This window comes from Adiantum capillus-veneris, chromosome 13, assembly GCF_014529385.1.
Source record: "Adiantum capillus-veneris isolate H3 chromosome 13, ASM1452938v2, whole genome shotgun sequence".
NCBI lineage: Eukaryota > Viridiplantae > Streptophyta > Polypodiopsida > Polypodiales > Pteridaceae > Adiantum > Adiantum capillus-veneris.
In genome coordinates, this window is record NC_140943.1 from 106,564,635 (window position 1) to 106,583,643 (window position 19,009).

General features: G+C 43.0%; 1 protein-coding gene and 1 pseudogene across 1 annotated transcript; both read left to right on the forward strand.

Moving 5' to 3' along the window:
- Window positions 1-2,013: 2,013 nt before the first annotated feature.
- LOC147444587 (RNA-binding protein Y14-like) lies at window positions 2,014-2,639 on the forward strand. Its single transcript, XM_086527896.1, has 3 exons — window positions 2,014-2,161; window positions 2,234-2,436; window positions 2,556-2,639. The coding sequence occupies exons 1-3, from the start codon at window positions 2,014-2,016 to the stop codon at window positions 2,637-2,639; spliced, it is 435 nt and encodes a 144-aa protein (XP_086384022.1).
- Window positions 2,640-7,021: 4,382 nt separating this feature from the next.
- Window positions 7,022-8,453, forward strand: LOC147444588 (fructokinase-1 pseudogene; annotated as a pseudogene).
- The last annotated feature ends 10,556 nt before the right edge of the window (window positions 8,454-19,009 follow it).

A 19,009-nucleotide genomic window follows, 5' to 3' on the forward strand; every position in this document is an offset into this window, starting at 1 on the left:
GCCTTTACCATACCCATTTGGTGCCAAGCCACGTTGTGGCTCGCCCTGCTTTCAGCTAACTGATTGCTCGATTTCTATGCAACATCACGCTAGCACCATAGCCATCATGTGCAAAGTGCAGGGAACCTTTGTTGGGGATGTTGCATGAGAGAAAGTGACGCTTAACAAGCTAAAAACCAGGAAGATTTGGACTATAGACCACAGTACCATATTCAACACTATATTCAATCATTTTCCTCATCTGAAGCAGAAGCATCAAGATTGAAGATACCATAGCCATCGAGTCTGGATCAGATTCGTTGTGGCAAATGCATGGGTTGGATGGAGTTGAAAAACAAGTTCAAGTGTTGATTTTGTGTTGTTGATGGGCAAGGAAGTAGCAATGACCAAAGCCAAGAAGCCGTTGTAAGATCTTGGGAGGAAACAATGAAGATAGCGTGTGCATGATGAAGAGTGGGTGTAAGCTGAGCTTAGGAGACAATCATGATGAAGAGTGGGTGTAAGCTGAGCTTAGGAGACAATCGACAGAAGGTTACCTGATGCGGTGCTTCATTTCATTGCAGAGATCCCGAAGGGATACCCACTCTACTTTTAATTTTGAAAATCTTCTTGTCGCGGGGAGCTTAATCTAGTGTTCGAAGCTTACCAAGTAGAAACAGTGCTATCGAAAAGCAAGCACATTGAGACACGTTACGATGAAAAGATCCAAGCATTGATCATAATGATGCTGATGAAGATGAAAGGCAGCATGAGTTCATAAAGCAAGCATACAGAGACAAAGAAGGTACGCACAACACCAGAGAAGTCTCCCCCTCGATTAATAGTGCCATCGGGGGCTTCAAAGGTGATGAGCTTCATGAGTCATGTGTAAGATTCTCAGTCGCGCTGAGTAGTGAAGTGGAGCCCTACACTCTTCACTACATACCTCTAAAAGTCAACTATGGAGACCTTACTGATCCTCTTTGATGCCAACAGTTAGCATTCTCTCCAAAATCCTCGGCTTGGACTTGCGCAACACTTTCATGTAATATCATGAAGACAATCAATACACCCCATAGCTTTTATCTCAGTCAAATTATATACAACACCACTTTGTAACGATGGAAATCTCCCAACGTTACTCATGATGATACTGATGATTATGATGACGACCAATTCAATGATGATATTGCTGCTATGTACAAGAACGGGTATGACGACAAGGATTAGATGCCTAAATTTCAATGCAAGAACCACGATGTCTAGTACCATATGGATACACACGTCTCCAATTGCCCTGCTTTTCATGACAGTGTGCCTACACCGGATATTTATAATGGCAAGAGCCATGATGATTAGCTTTACCAACTTTTGGCTAACAATGATTATGACGATGATCACATTGATTATGCTAAGAATGTGAGTAATGATGGCTACTTCAACTCTGTGACTTATGTCAGCAAGAAAAGAAAATCTCACAAAAGTGAACAAAGAGGTAGCTGGAGGAGGTGCATCTTACTATGCATTATAATTTGGTGTCCTACAAGAACAAAAAATCCAGTGTGCCTCATTGGAAAGAGCATAGAACCATCATTTGGGTGAGTTCAATATTCCAACATGAGAAGGTAGTTGTAAGCAGTTGTTGAAGGAACAAAGTGGGTCAATAGTCATTTGCAATGCCAACAGCCATTGAAGGGTCTCAAAGCCTCAACACTTCATAGGCTACCACCACATCCCAGTTCTCCTCTATCTGGTCGCAGAAGCCACCACATGGTAGAGCTTCAGAGCTTCAAATATAAATTAAATTTAATAAAAAAAAGGTTGTAAAAAGCGACGCTAGTTGACAAGCAAACAAAAGCAGGTTCGCCTCTCTCTCTCTCTCTCTCTCTCTCTCTCTCTCTCTCTCTCTCTCTCTCTCTCTCTCTCTCTCTCTCACACACACACACACACACACACACACACACACACACACACACACAAAGAATGGCCACAGAGAGAGAGAGAGAGAGAGAGAGAGAGAGACTTGACAGTGGAATGGGAGCGTATGATATAAATGCTATGAATTTTGTGCCAAATGTGGAATACGATCTCTTGGATGAGGACACAACGATGGAGGAAGGAGACGTAGTGCCGCCCCCGGTGGCCCCAAAACTCAAGTCCAGGATCACCTCTGGCCCTATTGGTACTTTGCAGGCTGTCTTCGACACCTTCAAGAAGATCAAGGGTCGAGGCTTTGGTGACAAATCCGGTGCAGAACGCTCCAACGGGTTCTTTGGCAAGGAGTTTGAATCTCTTTATTTCGATGGTGGCCCTAAGCGTCAGAAATCTATTGAGGGCTGGATAATTTTAATCATGGGTTTACATGAGGAGGACCGGGAGGATGATTTGCATGAAGTTTTTAGTGAATTTGGGGAGATAAAGAACTTGCATCTTAATTTAGATCGTCGAAGAGGATATGTGAAGGGTTATGCCTTGATAGAGTATGAGAAGTAGCAGCTAGCACAAGGTGTAATCAATCAAATGAGTGGGGAAAAGCTTCTAAAATAGACTGTTTTCGTGGATTGGGCTTTTAGCAGTGGATCTCTTCGACATCGCAATGTAAGAAAAAGGTCTCCTCGAGGACATCGCTCTCACGAAGCCCATTTAAACTACGCTATTAAACGGACAATGCTCTGAGCAACATGCAAGTTTGTATGTTGCAATGGATGGGAACCCCTAGGTATTTATTTGAATGGTTACTTGGTGAGCCACAGGAGGTTTTCTTGTTTCTTGAACGTACCTAGAGTTCTTGAGGACATACCCTATGTATGATAGCATGCTACTGCATGGCTGGGAGTTGCATTTAATTCAGGAGAATCCCTGCTTGGTCTACAAGGAGAGGGCACACTGCAAATAGGAAACTCGTTATAGCATAAGGCAAGAGAAATTTGACGACCGAGAAGAGAGAGATAGTGCAATTTAAACAAGGAAAAATCTATCAAAAAGCACCCATAACTCTTCATGTAGAGAATCTTCGACATTATATATAAAACTAGATATGCTTCTCTTTATTAAGCTTAATCAATATGCCACATCTCTTCTATTTGTCTCAATGCGTATCTTGTGTCCGGCAGGGAGGAGATATATTCACAACACTCGATGTTTCAATTACACAAGCGCGACTACAGCTCGACTACACTACAAGGTTCGTTATTTGTATCCAGCACCCCATGACTATGTGTTTGCTTGGCGCAACACATAAACGCTACAGGGCAGGGCAGGGCAGGGCACGGCTTCCGTTTCTTATAATTTTTGGAGAGACCGTACCACAGTGCCAACTCTCCACCATACTTTTGTATGGCACCTCTGCATGCCATGCACTGTATACTTTGCAGTTTCAGTTTCTGACGTTTCATTGCAAGACGATATGTTTAACTATTCACACTATTTTTTTGTAGCTTGACTCAAACATTGTCCTTCGGCTTGCACAAATGGATGACATTCATATACGATTATCAGGTCAGTAGTGTAGTTCAATTTTTATAGTCTGTTTATGCTTTTTTGTATTTTTGAGTTTGTCAAAGCTTCCCTAAGTTTAGTTTAGCCATATGTTTTTCTCACCAATGCATGCTCATTTTCGATCATCGTATCTATATATCAAATAGACATGCATTTTTTTCCCAAAGTTTGGCAATTCAACCTATATATCAAAATAAAGAAAAATTGACTACAATTTGATTGAGAATAAGATGGGTGTCTCAAAGATAGTTCCACAATTTAGAGACTAAATGGTCTATATTTTTAGAGACTAAATGGTCTATATTACTAGGTTGAATGGTGCAATCTGCAAACAACTACCAAAGTAGGTTAAGTTGCAACCCTTTTGCTTGATTCAATTACCCTCTTTAGGAGCCCTTTGTCGCATATGGAGCACTATGGGACATAACTTCTTCTTCCCAATGCTCATTAAGTCTCAAAGCTGAGCTATTATTGGCGCCTATTAATTGGTTCTACTCATTTTCTCGTGTCATCACAACAAATCTGAGGTCGACAACAATCACAACCAACTAACCAAGTAACTAGTTGCGCTCCAGAATCTATCAAATTATGTACGACAAAGGCCCACCAAGCAAGACTAGTTATCAATACAAGATGCTAGAACTAAAATTTGAGTTGGTTGTGTAGGCCTCGGAGATGAATTACTTCATTATTTTCTTTTAAGACATAATTGTCCTTTTTTGCGAGGTCATTTGTGACAAATTACATGCTAAGCACTCAAAAACCGGTCTCGATTGTCAATTGCGAGATTTAATACCTCCAAAAACTAAAAAAATATATAGCTTTTCATAGGGAGACTGATTGTTTATCAATACAAGATGCTAGAACTAAAATTTGAGTTAGTTATGTAGACTTTGGAGATGAATTACTTCATCTCCAAATTACATGCTAAGCACTCAAAAACCGATCTAGACTGTCAAAAGGGGAAAAAGATTAGGAAATCTTGAACAATTCAACCAAAATAGGTACAAGGGTATTTTGGGAATTTTTGAAAATTTTGAGGGGTATTTCGGAAATTTCCACAAATTAGAGGGGTGTTTTGGTAATTTCCCCTAATAATAATAGGGGAAGGGATTACGGCCCTCTCCCTCGACCGCGTGTCAACAGGAGATTGATTCGGCCAGTCATGTCCCTTGGAGCCTAGCGACACAGACGGACAGTTCGGAGCTGTCGGTAGCAAGCATGAGAGTGCGCATGTGCAGTAGGAGAGAGAGAGAGAGAGAGAGAGAGAGAGAGAGAGAGAGAGGACTCGAGAGTAGTGCTCGTGAAAAATGCGTCTCAGCTTAATATTGTGTCGTTTTCAATTTAAAAAATACCGACATTGCATGAAGAGAGAGAGAGAGAGAGAGAGAGAGAGAGAGAGAGAGAGAGAGAGGCTCATAGCCCCCATAGCTTTGTAGTATGGAGTCCCAATGTTAGGAAAAAATGAGTCTCTCTCTTAATATTGTGCCGTTTTCACGGTTTCAGAGAAAGGGGAAAAGGAGGAATTTCATCCCGAAATAGAGTAAAATAACGCAAAAATCCAAAAAATTATGTTGTTTTTGCCAATTCAGAGCAAGGGGAAAATGAGAAAGTTTGCCCCGAAATGGAAAAAAATAACGCAAAAATGTGAAAAAATAATATAATTTTATAAAATTTTCTCTTTGAAAAATTCAAGGAAAAGAATTTTATATGCTTGAAAAGACGATTGGTCTGGATTGTGTGAGATGGTAAGTGGTCACGCATGTGTTGTGAGTGTGTTTGTGTGGTCCACTGTGGGATCGTGAGTGTGAAAGGGCGCGATTGGGCCGTTGAGAGGCGTGGACAGTGGCAGTGGGCACTACTTTGAACCCTCATATTCACGAACATCGTTTTCACAGTGCACATTATTATCTTCAAAAAGGCCGAAGTGACCTATGAGACCAAACAAGTTACAAAGTGATGAATTCGATAAAATCTCCGGGTACCAATAAAAAGTCTAATGAATTCAATAAAATGTTTGAGTACCAAAAAAAAGTATGAAGAATCTGTATTGTCTATACAACTGGGAGGGATTCTCGCCCCCTTCCTCGGACACGTATCCTCATTTTGACCATCCGATGAGTGGCTCCTGCACAGACGTGGGCAGAGAGAGAGAGAGAGAGAGAGAGAGAGAGAGAGAGAGAGAGAGAGAGAGAGAGAGAGAGAGAGAGAGAGACTCTTTGAGCCTTTGCTCTTGGTGAGCGTTGCGTATTTGTGTGGGTGTGTGCCTCTTTCCATAACCGAGGCGATCGCGACCCAAAACCCATTTGCATCAGTAGGTTGAGAATGATGAGCTTGCCATCCTCATCGCGCGTGTTGGAGCTGCTTTTGCTCAGAAGAGGTTAAGAAACCTCCTTCCTCACAGCAAGGGCGGCAACTTGTTGCCGCCCTTGCAAGCATCCCACCAAGCCGTCTCCTCCCGCTCAAACTCTGAGAAAGTCACAGGCTCATGGTGGTAGGGATCAAGGTTGTGATCGTAGAGGAGATGGGGGTAAGTTTGGGAACAGTGACAAGGGTTCAACAGATGGTTACAACATGCCTAGATGGGAAAATGGAGTGATCACAGTTTTTTTTTCCTTTTTTTCTTCCTCTCAGAAAGGATTTTCAAATTTTAAAGCGACGCAATTGTAAAGCAGGGTTTTCCCGAGTACTGGTGAGTAGCCTTTGGCCAGTAGCCCTTCAATTGCAAAGCCGGAGGCTTCATGCAATTGAAGGGCTGATTGAGGAACAATGAAGAGAGAGAGAGAGAGAGAGAGAGAGAGAGAGAGAGAGATGCTAAGTAAGAGCAAGGGGTTTAAGTGTAAAAGGGGCCATGCCGCCTTCGGAGGCGGCGCCGTTTTACTAGTATTCATAACATTCAATCAAATTTAAATATTTTCATGGGAAGGCCTCGTGATTTTATCACTTGTTTTATTCAAGATCACTTGCAATGGGGCCTTGACTCGAGAGGTTTTATTGTTCAAGTTAGGGTGGGTTCACGGAGCCGTGGAAGGAAGAAAATTTTAACAAGGAGCCACATGGCTTGTCATGACTGGAGACAAAATCTTCCACCCTGCCCCAACTTCTTCCACACCACCCCCCCTTGAAAATGCGAGGGTGTCACTCAAAAAGCTGAGAGCAACTTGCCAACAAAGATTCATGTGCTCCCACGTCCAATTATAGCTACAATGCATAGTCTGTGTAACCATTTGAGCGCGTCAGAGCTTTTGCATCTTCTGTGTGAACCTCACAAGCTGTCGACAGAATTTCGGAGCCTATTTTCCTCCATCGCGTCTGAACCTGGCCTTATATCATTTTTTATTCGTAGCATTTTATTGTTCAAGTTATTGTTGCCCCTCCAATTTTTACCGTCGCCGGGAATGTAGCGATTTCCATTCTAGATTTTTGGTCTCTCGCGTTTGAAATTAAACCGGAAAAGCAAAACGCGGTCAGGAATGCGCGTCTGACAAAAAGCGAAAAGCAGCGTTCAGCAGTGTCAATATAAAAGCCACAATGTCTTTGTTTGGAACGCATAAGGATTTTGCTCTACTCAACGCATGCAAAAAATGGCCCAGGAAGCAGCTCCCACCCTCATCACAACACTCCGGCCTCATGTTATCACTTCTGCTTCTTGTACGAAAGATCGATGTCAAGTTCCACCTCTGGAATATGGCGCCCTCAGTCATCTTCTTCCTGCAGATCACCATTCCACTTCTTGCAAATATGGACCTCGCAGACGTGCCGCTCCTGCAGATCCTGTCGTCTGCTTCGGCGAGATGTTGATAGATTTCGTCCCCACTATCTGTGACGTCTCCCTCGCCAATGCCCCTTCCTTCAAGAAAGCCGCTGGCGGTGCCCCTGCTAATGTCGCTGTTTGCATCGCTCGCCTCGGCGGACACTCTGCCTTTGTGGGCAAGGTTGGGGATGATGAATTTGGTCACATGCTTGTGGATCTTCTCCATGAAAACGGTGTTGATAACAGTGGTGTCGTGTTCGATGCACCCTCAGGCGCACGCACAGGTCTCTCCTTTGTTACACTTCGAGCCGATGGTGAGCGCGAGTTCATGTTCTTTCGCAACCCAAGTGCCGACATGATGCTGCGGGAGAGCGAGCTTGACATGGGTTTGATCAGAAGGGCATCCGTTTTGCACTATGGATCGATTAGTCTAATTGGAGAGCCATGCAAAAGCGCCCACTTGGCAGCGATGAGGGTTGCCAAAGAGGCAGGTGTGCTACTGTCATATGACCCTAATCTGCGGCTACCTCTGTGGGAATCGGCAGAGGCGGCACGGAATGGCATCCTGAGCATTTGGAAGGAGGCAGACATAATAAAGGTGAGTGAGGAGGAGGTGGAATTTCTCACAAATGGACGAGACAACTCTTCCACGGAGCTGGGCTCGAATAGCAATCATCATGTTGATCAGCGTGTTCTCAAGCTGATGCATGCAAACCTTAAGCTTCTGTTGGTAACAGAAGGGAAAGACGGCTGTCGATACTACACACAGAGCTTCAAAGGAAGAGTGAAGGGTCTGAAGGTAACAAGCGTGGATACGACAGGTGCCGGCGATGCATTTGTGGGCGGCCTCATCTGGCAAGTTGCCAAAGAGGGTTTGTCTCTAATTCTGCAAAATGAGGGTAGATTAAGGTCTGCTCTTCTCTTTGCGAACGCATGTGGGGCTTTAACCACCACAGAGAGAGGCGCCATCCCGGCCCTACCGAGCAAGGAGGCGGTTCTCGAATTGGTTGCAGGCGCTGATCTTAATTCGTGATAGCACGATCATATATAAGAGAAAGGGAAAAGGGCAGAATCCAGATGTACGTCGACGTAGAGGGGCAGCAAGGCTGCAATGCCTTTTGTTATTGTGAATTGATCTGATCCTTTGTATGGATGCTTATAAAATACCGGGTTTTAATCAAATTATACCGTATTTTAAAAACGTGCTCAATATTTTTTTAATGTTTTTGTGCTTTTTAAAAAACTTATGTCTCCCAAAAAATGAATTTGAAACACATACCACTAGCCAGTTTTTCAATTTGTTTACATCAATAAACGTGCTTATTCTGCATTTTGAATAAGAAAAACTAAAAAGATTGTCATCGACTCAGCCCGTTACGATGCCGAACAGGGCTTTTGCCACGGCATGTCTCATCAACTTATGCACTTTTATGTCCTCAACCAATTCACAAATCCTAAGAGTCACGCTGTGCTTGAGTTATTTGACCTTAGAGGACGATAATGGAACACACTCTCTCTCTCTCTCTCTCTCTCTCTCTCAAGTGGGGCTTGAACCTTTGTATTACTTGAAAAGATTACAAGAAACCTTGAGGCATTACAAAAGCTCACAAGCATCACGAACGATCAATTGGTAGCGAAAAAACTCCTCACATATAACATACGTAGGCACAAAACCTAAAAGAGGGAGACACATCAAGGTAAAGACGAGGAAGTAGGCGGGACTAAAGAGAACCCATCCGTTGGCTCCACACACCACAACACCAACCCAACTCCAACCTACAAATTAGCATCCACCAAATCCACCACCCACACACCCCAAGCACAAGAACTCCACATGCACTAATGTTCTCATAAAAAACATAAACCCCAAGCAATTAGGAGAGCTCAATAGCCGTAATCCATCACGATTCAAATATCAATCCGATCATTGATCGAGAAGCTGTCTATTCCCACACAAAATTTCAATGGAGCTAAGAGTCCCCCCATATTGCAACTGAGTTCTACTCTGCAAAGACGTCCCTCTAGAATTACAAAGCCTTTCAGAGTCGTGTATGCATCTGCATAGAGCTGCATCGTGCACCCAAATATGATTTCTAGTGTGCTATATAGTACATTTATTCAATTCCATCAATTATTTGCTAGAGTCTTGATCATAGAAGCCAAGGATTAAAGGGTGTGGAAGTCGAGTAAGGCCTCAAGGTTCTAGCTTGTAATGGGGTTGTAGAAAACTATGCCCATTTTACATATTTGCTCCAACTTTTATTTTATTTTAATGTCCACCCAAGCATAACCAAGTGGACAGGCAAAAGAAGGAAAGTGGGGTTCTATAAAAAAGCTATGTTAATCAAGAGAAGACCCTTTTGCCTTGTTCAATAGTACACCCGTTCCATGTAAGGAGCTATTGCGGTGATGAGACAAGCCTCCATCACACACTCCTAAGCTCGTATTTAAATCTCATGTCTACTGCAAGCTCTTTCATGTTTATGAGATTATGAAAGAACCTTGAAAGAGGTATGGACCACTGAAAATGGAGTCTGACAGTGAAAAACAAGGGGCTATAAGTGTTCCATCGCACTACAAAAAGTTATCCTCTACAAAACTGAAGGATCATTATAGAGCAACCCATTAGAAAACCTAGGGAACTAGGGATATCTTGTGAAGGCTCAAAAAATGCCAAAAAATTTGATCTAGTGGGTCCTGGGAAAAATTCAAAACCAGCTTACATAGCGACGGATTTGTCTCAAAAAGAGGAGAAATTTCTCACCAAAAATTTTTAAAAATATAAGGATGTTCTTTCATGGTCTTATAAAGATCTCAAAGGAGTAGAGCCTAAAATTTGTCGACACACTATTCTTATGCAAGATCATGCAAAACCACGTAGACAGAGACCCCCGAGGCGGTCACTTTTTAGAATGTGTATGATATCACGTGAGTTAACCGGAGAGGATTATTAAAAGACCAAAATGTATAAAAATGTATACATACGGAGGGAGGTAGGAATTTTTTAAATAGGCTCACAGTGTAAGTATAGTATGTATATTGGGGTATTATTAATTACCACTTGAACGCATGTGATATAGGGGTCTTTTGATAAGTGACTGCGTCCCCAAGCAGAGACCCTATACATATGACAAGACATTTCCAAGTGGATATAGAAAAACTCAAGGAGGTGGAATTCATCTGTGAAATTGAACACATGACCAGCTTGGTGTCACCAATTGTGGTGGCATCAAAGAAAAATGAAAAATTGAGAGTGTGTGTGAACCTCAAAAAGGTGAATATTGTGACTATACAAGATAACTTATTGCCGATCATGTTTCAGAGAAAGCGGCTCGAAAAGGAGGTTACAGCTTCATGGATGGATTCTCTAGTTACAAATCAACCAACCATTGATCCTAAAGAGCAACACAAAACAATTTTCCATAAAATGGGAAATATTTTTTTATAGAGTCATGCATTTTGAGCTGACAAATGCTCTAACAAAATTCCAAAGGCTACTGAGCCATGCATTCAAAGAATATCTGAGAAACTTCTTAAAAGATTACATGGATGATCTTTGTACGTGTACATTCTATCAAAAGAGAAGACCATTTTGAGCACCTCAAGTGTCTCTTTGAGAAATGTCGTCTATGCAAGATTTGTTTAAATCTTGAGAAATGTGTATTCATGGTTAGACAAGGCAAAATGCTTAGACATGTTGTCTCTAAAAATGACATTGAAACGGATATGAAAACAGCGATAGTGATTATTGAATGCCTAAACCAATGAATGTCACGGAAGTTCAAGCATTCATGGGACATTGTGGATACTATCAAAGATTTATCTACATGTATGCTATCATTGCTAAGCCCATTTATGGCCTTATCACTCAGTTTGTATGGATTGATGAGTGTGAAGAGTCGTTCCAAAATTTCAAACAAGCTTTGTGTTCAGCACCTATTTTGAAGACTCTATACTGGAATAAAATTTTTCTAGTTTATCTTGATGCTTTGAATTTTGCTATTTGTAGCATATTGGTACAACTAGGAGAGGGAACCATGGATTTTCTTATCTCATATGTTAGCACGCAGTTGAACACAATTGAAAAGAATTCTACCACAATAACATGAAAAGAGATGTTCATGTCTATGTTACCAATTGCTCCCAATGCAAAAAGAGAGCAGCAATACCACATGCAACTTTGTTCCAGATATCTATGACACCTAAGTGGAGCAAATATTTGGTGGAATACTTTCACTGCAACATAACATGAAGATATCGACGCATCATATATCGACGGCCATGCCTTTCCACGCATATATCGACGGAATTAGAGCACGTCGATATAGGCATCGATATATGCATTGCAATGAGCGTCGCTCTACGCGTGGAAAGGCTTTATTTGCCACGCTTATATCGACGCAGCCACCCACGGTTATATCGACGCTCATTGCGACGCTAAAAAATTTGGGGAGAAAAAGGAAAACCCGCGCGCGCAGAGGCCATTTTCACCTGCTCAAATCGTGGCCGAAACCTGCTACGCAGGTATTATGTCACTCTCCCCCTCCCAACCCCTCTCTCTCTCTCTCTCTCTCTCTCTCTCTCTCTCTCTCTACATCGCGTGTGTGTGTAGGAGAGAGAGAGAGAGAGAGAGAGAGAGAGAGAGAGAGAGAGAGAGAGAGCGGTGTGTCTGTGTAGGAAAGAGAGAGAGCGGTGTGTGTGTGTGTAGGAAAGAGAGAGAGAGAGAGAGAGAGAGAGCGGTGTGTCTGTGTAGGAAAGAGAGAGAGCGGTGTGTGTGTGTGTGTGTGTAGGAAAGAGAGAGAGAGAGAGAGAGAGAGAGAGAGAGAGAGAGAGCGGTGTGTGTGTGTGTGTAGGAAAGAAAGAGAGAGAGAGAGAGAGAGAGAGAGAGAGAGAGAAGTGTGTGTGTGTGTGTGTAGGAAAGAGAGAGAGAGAGAGAGAGAGAGAGAGAGAGAGAGAGAGAGAATTAATGTATGCGCGTAGGAAATTAAAATTAAAGAAAGAAAAATTAAAGAGAGAAATGAAATAAAATGTTATATTAACGTCTTCGAAAGGCCAAAGTGACCTATGAGACAAGAAAGTTACAATGTGGTGGATCTGATACAAAGTCAGAGTAAAAAGATGACAAAATGACAAAATAAAATAATATGGAATCCTAAACTGCTAGGTGTGGACTAAACAGCTAAAACAGCTAGCTAGGATAGGTAGATCATAGGAGATCCAGCTGTCGTTGGCGGATCTCATCAATCTTCTCCATGGTCAATAGTCTGACCGGGCGTTGTGCATGTCGAGGCAAAGTGACGTGGATCGTCTGATGCAGCCTATGACTTCATTTGACCAACTCAAAATACATTTGAAGCTCAACTCTCACCTTTACACATGAAAGTCCTCTAGGGAGCAACAACAGCGCCGTCGTTGCTCTTTTTAAAAAAAAAGGTTGGGCGGGGGCATATAACAAGCCGTAGGTCAAACGGATAGAAGAAACGCCCAAAATAAAAGCCGTTTCTAAAGTCCGGTTGGGTTTTTCTACAAAAAAACGCAAACGGACTTCATAAACGGCTTCTACGTCGTAGGTCAAATCTGGTTGCGTTTTTCTATGGAAAAACGCAAACGGACTTCGGAAATGGCTTCTATGCCTACTGAAACCATCCATAGTCCATTAGGTAATCTTAAGGCAATGTCAAGAGCGTGTATGGCAAGCCGTAGGTCAAACGGACAGAAGAAACGTCAAATACACAAGCCGTAGGTCAAATCCAGTTGCATTTTTCTACGGAAAAACGCAAACGGTCTTCGGAAACTGATTCTATGCCTACCAAAACCATTTGCAGTCCATAAGGTAGTCTTTAGGCAATGTCAAGAGCGCGTATGGCAAGCCGTAGGTCAAACGGATAGAAGAAACGCCAAATACACAAGCCGTAAGTCAAATTCGATTGCGTTTTTCTACGGAAAAACGCGGACGGACTTTGGAAACTGATTCTACGCCTATCGAAACCATCCGTAGTCCATTAAGTAGTCTTAAGGCAATGTCAAGACCGTGTATGGCAAGCCGTAGGTTAAACGGACAGAAGAAACGTCAAATACACAAGGCGTAGGTCAAATCCGGTTGCGTTTTTCTACGAAAAAACGCAAACGGACTTCGGAAATGGCTTCTATGCCTACTGAAACCATCCGTAGACGATTATGTAGTCTTTAGGCAATGTCAAGAGCGCGTATGGCAAGCCGTAGGTCAAACGGATAGAAGAAACGCCAAATGCACAAGCAGTAGGTCAAATCCGGTTGAATTTTTCTACGGAAAAACGCAAAGAGACTTCGAAAATGGCTTCTATGCCTACCGAAACCATCCGTAGTTCATTTAGTAGTCTTAAAGCAATGTCAATAGCGTGTATGGCAAGCCGTAGGTCAATGGGTTTGAATTAACTTCAAATACATAAGTCGTAGGTCAAATCCGGATGCGTTTTTCTACGGAAAAACGCAAAGGGATTTCGGAAATGGCTTCTATGCCTACTGAAACCATCCGTAGTCCATTAGGTAGTCTCAAAGCAATGTCAAGAGCGCGTATGGCAAGCCTTAGGTCAAACGGATAGAAGAAATGCCATATACACAAGCCGTAGGTCAAATCCGATTGCGTTTTTCTACGGAAAAACGTAGACAGACTTCGGAAACTGATTCTACGCCTATCGAAACCATCCGTAGTCCATTAGGTAGTCTTAAAGCAATGCCAAGAGCGTGTATGGCAAGCCGTAGGTCAAACGGATAGAAGAAACGCCAAATACACAAGCCGTAGGTCAAATCCGGTTGCGTTTTTCTACGAAACAACGCAAACAGACTTTGGAAATGGATTCTATGCCTAGTGAAACCATCCGTAGACGATTAGGTAGTCTTTAGGCAATGTCAAGAGTGCGTATGGCAAGCCGTAGGTCAAACAAATAGAAAAAACGCCAAATACACAAGCCGTAGATCAAATCCGGATGCATTTTTCTACGGAAAAACGTAGACGGATTTCGAAAACTGATTCTACGCCTACCGAAACCATCCGTAGTCCATTAGGTAGTCTTAAAGCAATGTCAAGAGCGCATATGGCAAGCCGTAGGTCAAACGGATAGAAAAAACGGATAGCCGTTGGATGTTGAAGAAACTATGGAACTAAAAGAGGCAAAGGGGTTTTGAACATTCATAATCATTGTAGATGGCAACGTCATCAACTAACATGAAGGAAAAGATTGCATGCTCGTGCATGATCTGCAAGTATCAAATCATGCGCAAGCGTAGGACATGTAATGAGCATGTGCACAAGTACGGAGAGTTTGCTAAAGAAACCGTTCAGAATCTACGATACGACTCCTACAGAACGGGCATTGATTTTCACGACATAGCACCTACATCTGAGAGAGAGAGAGAGAGAGAGAGAGAGAGAGAGAGAGAGAGAGAGAGAAAAACAAGGATTATGCGTGAAGGTCTGACCAATATAGAGCCAAGGATGGAAGCAGAAAAGGACTTACAGATAGAAGACGACGACATGGAGGAGATGCTGGATGCCTTCTTCCAGATAAGCGAGGAGAACGCTAACGAAGCAGCACCGGAAGCCGTGCGCCTATCTCCTGAAGACATGTTGAGGAAGTTGGCACGTCAACCAATTTATGAAAGTGCCAAAATATCGACGCTTCGTACTTGTCTGGCGTTTTTGAATCTTCAGTCAGTGTACGGGTGGTCAGATGCAAGAGCCACTGCTTTGTTTATGTACGTAATTTACAAAAGAGATTTTTCGATTGCAATGGTGATGTGCTTGGAGAGCTTTTTAATTTAATGTGGCTTAAATAGGTTGTTGCGGGAGCAACTTCTCCCGGCTGGCAATGAAATGCCCCCCTCCAGGCCAGATGCAAAGCAACTATTGACCTCAGTTGGCTTGGACTACAACAAGATTCATGCATGTCTAAATGATTGCATTCTTTTTCTTAATGAATTCACAGATTGTCTATCGTGTCCTAAGTGCGGAGCAATGCACTACAAACAAGATGCAGTTGGCGAGACAGTGCCAGCTAAAGTGTTGCGGCATTTCCCTATTATTCCTAGGATAAAAAGCATGTTTCGTTGTGGTTCCATTGCAAAGTTGATGCGGTGGCATTCTACGAATAGATCCACTGACGCAACATTTAGGGTGCCTGCTGATTCAAAGGCTTGGAGGCACATTGAAGATACCTGGCCACATTTTAAGAGTGAACCACGCAATTTGCGTTTGGGCATGGCAATGGATAGAGTCAATCCATTTGTCTTGAGAAGCTCGTCATGGAGCACTTGGCCTGTGTGCCTCATCAATTACAACCTCCCGCCGTGGCTTGCCATCAAGAAGGGTCATTTGATATTAAGCTTGATTGTACCTGGTAAGTTCAAGGCAAAAAACATGGATGTTTATTTAGCTCCACTAGTTGACGAGCTCCAGGAGTTATGGCATGCGATCGACATAGCAGATACGGTTGAACTAGTAGGACAACAACATGCAAGGATCCATGGACTTCTTATGTGGACTATGCATGATTGGCGAGGATACGGAGAAGCTTCTGGTAATGGTTCTTGATTTACAAAATTCCCCCGAACATTGCAAACAAGTGGTCTTTGTACCGGACCCTCGAGAGCGACAGTGGTGGTTTGTGGTTCAGGTTGCTCCAAGAAATAAACAAGTATTTGAAGGGCAAGATCTCCTGGAGGAAAGTCAATCAAACGACGTCCATACTACTGTGACATTAGATGAGATGGACGAAGGTATGGCAGAGGAAGCTGACAGATATACGAGGGATGACGCAGACGAGCCAGAATTGACACTTGCAGATGAAGATGCAATGGATGAAGACAATCTGCCAGAACGAGTTGGGGCAGAGTTATATTTGCAATTAGAAATAGACGATGAAATGGTGCAAGATCTTATCGATGATGCCTCACTCGTCGAGGCCTAGGCCTGTAAGTGTTTGTGTGAAGACGTTGATTTAAAATTAAGCTTAAAGTTAATTTAAACAACTGTGTTCTGACGCTTTATTTTACTTTCTTTGTGTAGGACTTTAGTATGGCAAACCAGTTTCCAGATCCCGCTTCTATGAGTGCAGATGCATTCATGGGCTTCGTTACACGGATGACGCTTGCTCAGATGGCAGAGGCTTCTCAGTACTGGGTAGCCAGAGGCACGGGTACTACGCCTCCGGGCTTCACACCCGAGGGTCCGACGCCTAGGGGGGGGGGACACCTATGGGGGGGGGGGACGCCTATGGGTACGACGCCTGCTTCTCCCATCACGGCCGCTTCGACACCTAGAGGTGAGGCAGAGGCGAGTACGTCCTCATCTCCGCAGCACAGGCGCACTCGCCGATCTCGGCGATCGTCAGGTGGAGGTGGTGGTTGCTGTGGAGGAGGATCCACAGATGCTTCGATCCCTCCTCGCTCACAATCCCCGTCCTACCCAGGTACACCTCTCGACACACCTCTTGGCACACCTCGGACACCTTGGGGGGCACACGATCCTAGTGCCTCCAAGCTCTATACTGTATGGCCAGATGGTTCTGTTGACATGGATAAAGTCGGGACTAAGATGAGACAACGGATTCGCCACCTCGCGGAGCTACAGTTTTCGACCAGCATTCTGACGTCTTAGGATCAGTAGAAAAAGGACAAAGTCACTTACATAGTGGAGACCATCCTGAGAGAGTACCAGCCTGCTCCGGGTTCTGACGTTGTTCCTAGGAGGTGGATCAAGGGTGTTGCACGGGACACCGTGAAACATCGACGAGATGCAGCTCGAAAGGCTTTCAGGACCGGCTCGTCGAAGCCTTCGGGCATCCAACACAAGACGTGGCTGCAGATCAGGGAGGATGAGCGGACAGCGGCCACGCGGTTCAGACAGCAACGTGAGGCCGCACAGATACGACAGATGACCAGGGAGACATCTCATCTTGGCAGCGGAGGCTTCGACACCTTTCGCTATGAGTTTGTGAGTTTCTAATCCAATCTTAACTATGGCGTTTCTTAAAACGCGATGAATCATGTATTCTTATTACTATGATTTTTGTATAAACGTAGAATCTTGCGATGTATCGAGCCCCGACACGTTAGGAGGAGTCAGATGGATATCGCAGAGGTATCTATGAAGTATTGAATGATCTTGATGCTTCAGGAGAGCCCGTAGACTGGGCGGCCTTACAGTCTCGTTGATCGCTTGAGGTGAGACGTTAATATGTGTGAGTTGATTTAATTAAGTAAGTATATGTGAAGTAATATCAATACTAATTTTGTGAGTTGTTCTATGTGCAGGTTATGACGCCTAGTCATCAGTGGACCGGATTTCATATATATGCTTTGTGAGACACAGACATGCTTCTGTGTCTCCTTTTGTATAGACATATATATATGGTTATGATTATTGTTCAGACAGTTATTGTTTTCCTGGCCCTCATGGTTATTGTTATTGTCATTGTCATTGTGTAGACATGGTTATTTCTCTTATTCTTGTATAGACATATATAGTTATGGTTCAGGTTTTGTTTATGGTTATGTTTAACTTTCTGGTTATGCTTATGGTTATTGTTAATTTTGTTTGTGGTTATGATCAAAGTGGTTATATTGGTCGGTTATGGTTTTAAGTTATGGTTATGGTTCGTTATGGTTATGCTTTTAAGTTATGGTTATGGTTCGTTATGGTCATTGGCCTTAAATCTCATGTGAGATCCTACATGGATAGCATGTAGGAGGCGTATACATGTTTTTTTTTTTTTGAAAAGTTTATGTAAAAACGAAGGGAACTCTGCCGAAATTTCTGCGGGAGCACGGTTGATTTTGGTGCTGCTCGCTTTCTTGGGCAGAGGGCAAGAAGTCTGGCTGTGGTGATTGTGTCCATCTTTTCACTGGGCACAGGCCAGGCTACCTGCCCTCTGCCCAAGAAAAAAAATTTTGTTATGGTCGTCGATATCTGCGTCGCTATTTACATCGATATCGGCGTCGCAAATAAAGCCTTTCCACGCAGATATCTATGCAAATAACGACAGGTTCACAGGGACGTCTATATCGACGCAGATATCGACGCGGTGCGTCGACATATGCGTCGATGACAGCTTTTTTTGTTGTAGTGTTTATCAATCGAAAATTATTTGAAGACATGAGTAAATGAAGACAAACATTAATCAATACAGAGGCTGAAAATAACACCATGATTGGCCAACATCTATATAGAAAAAGAAAGGATTGATAGCTTAGACTCTGTGTTAATGAAGAAGAGTACATTCCTATCTTGGAACAAGCACATGCGAGTCTAGCAGGGGGCACTTCTCTGATGAAACTATGGCTAGAGCAATACTAATGGTGGGTATATGGTGGCCAACTCTATTTGCAAATGTGAAAGAATTTGTCAAAAGATGTGACTCTTATCAAAGAGCTAAAATGCCAATTAGAATGGATAGCATGCCATTGTGACCTAAATGGGGTATAGACTTTGTTAGTCCTAAACAACCACCTGCTTACAAGACTCATGCACAATACATTATTGTAGCCATTGATTATCTAACCAAGTGAACATTGATTATCTAACCAAGTGAACAGAAACTAGAGCCACTATAGAAAGAACAATGCAAGAACTAATGTTGCATTCATGTATGAATGTATACGATATGGAGTTCCTACTGAGCTCGTGTGTGATAGGGGGACACACTTTCTTAATTGTTACCATATACATGTGGTAGTGATGTGTGTGAACACACTAGGACCGTCGGGGCATTTTTTTTCCCTCTTTAGGAGGTTTTTTCCCCC

Excerpts from the sequence above, each read along its gene's own strand:
- LOC147444587 (XM_086527896.1), top strand. The coding sequence starts at position 2,014 with ATGGGAGCGTATGATATAAATGCTATGAATTTTGTGCCAAATGTGGAA. Across the intron at positions 2,162-2,233 it reads GATCACCTCTGGCCCTATTG|AACGCTCCAACGGGTTCTTT; the intron begins GTACTTTGCAGG and ends AATCCGGTGCAG. Across the intron at positions 2,437-2,555 it reads TAGATCGTCGAAGAGGATAT|TGGATCTCTTCGACATCGCA; the intron begins GTGAAGGGTTAT and ends GGCTTTTAGCAG.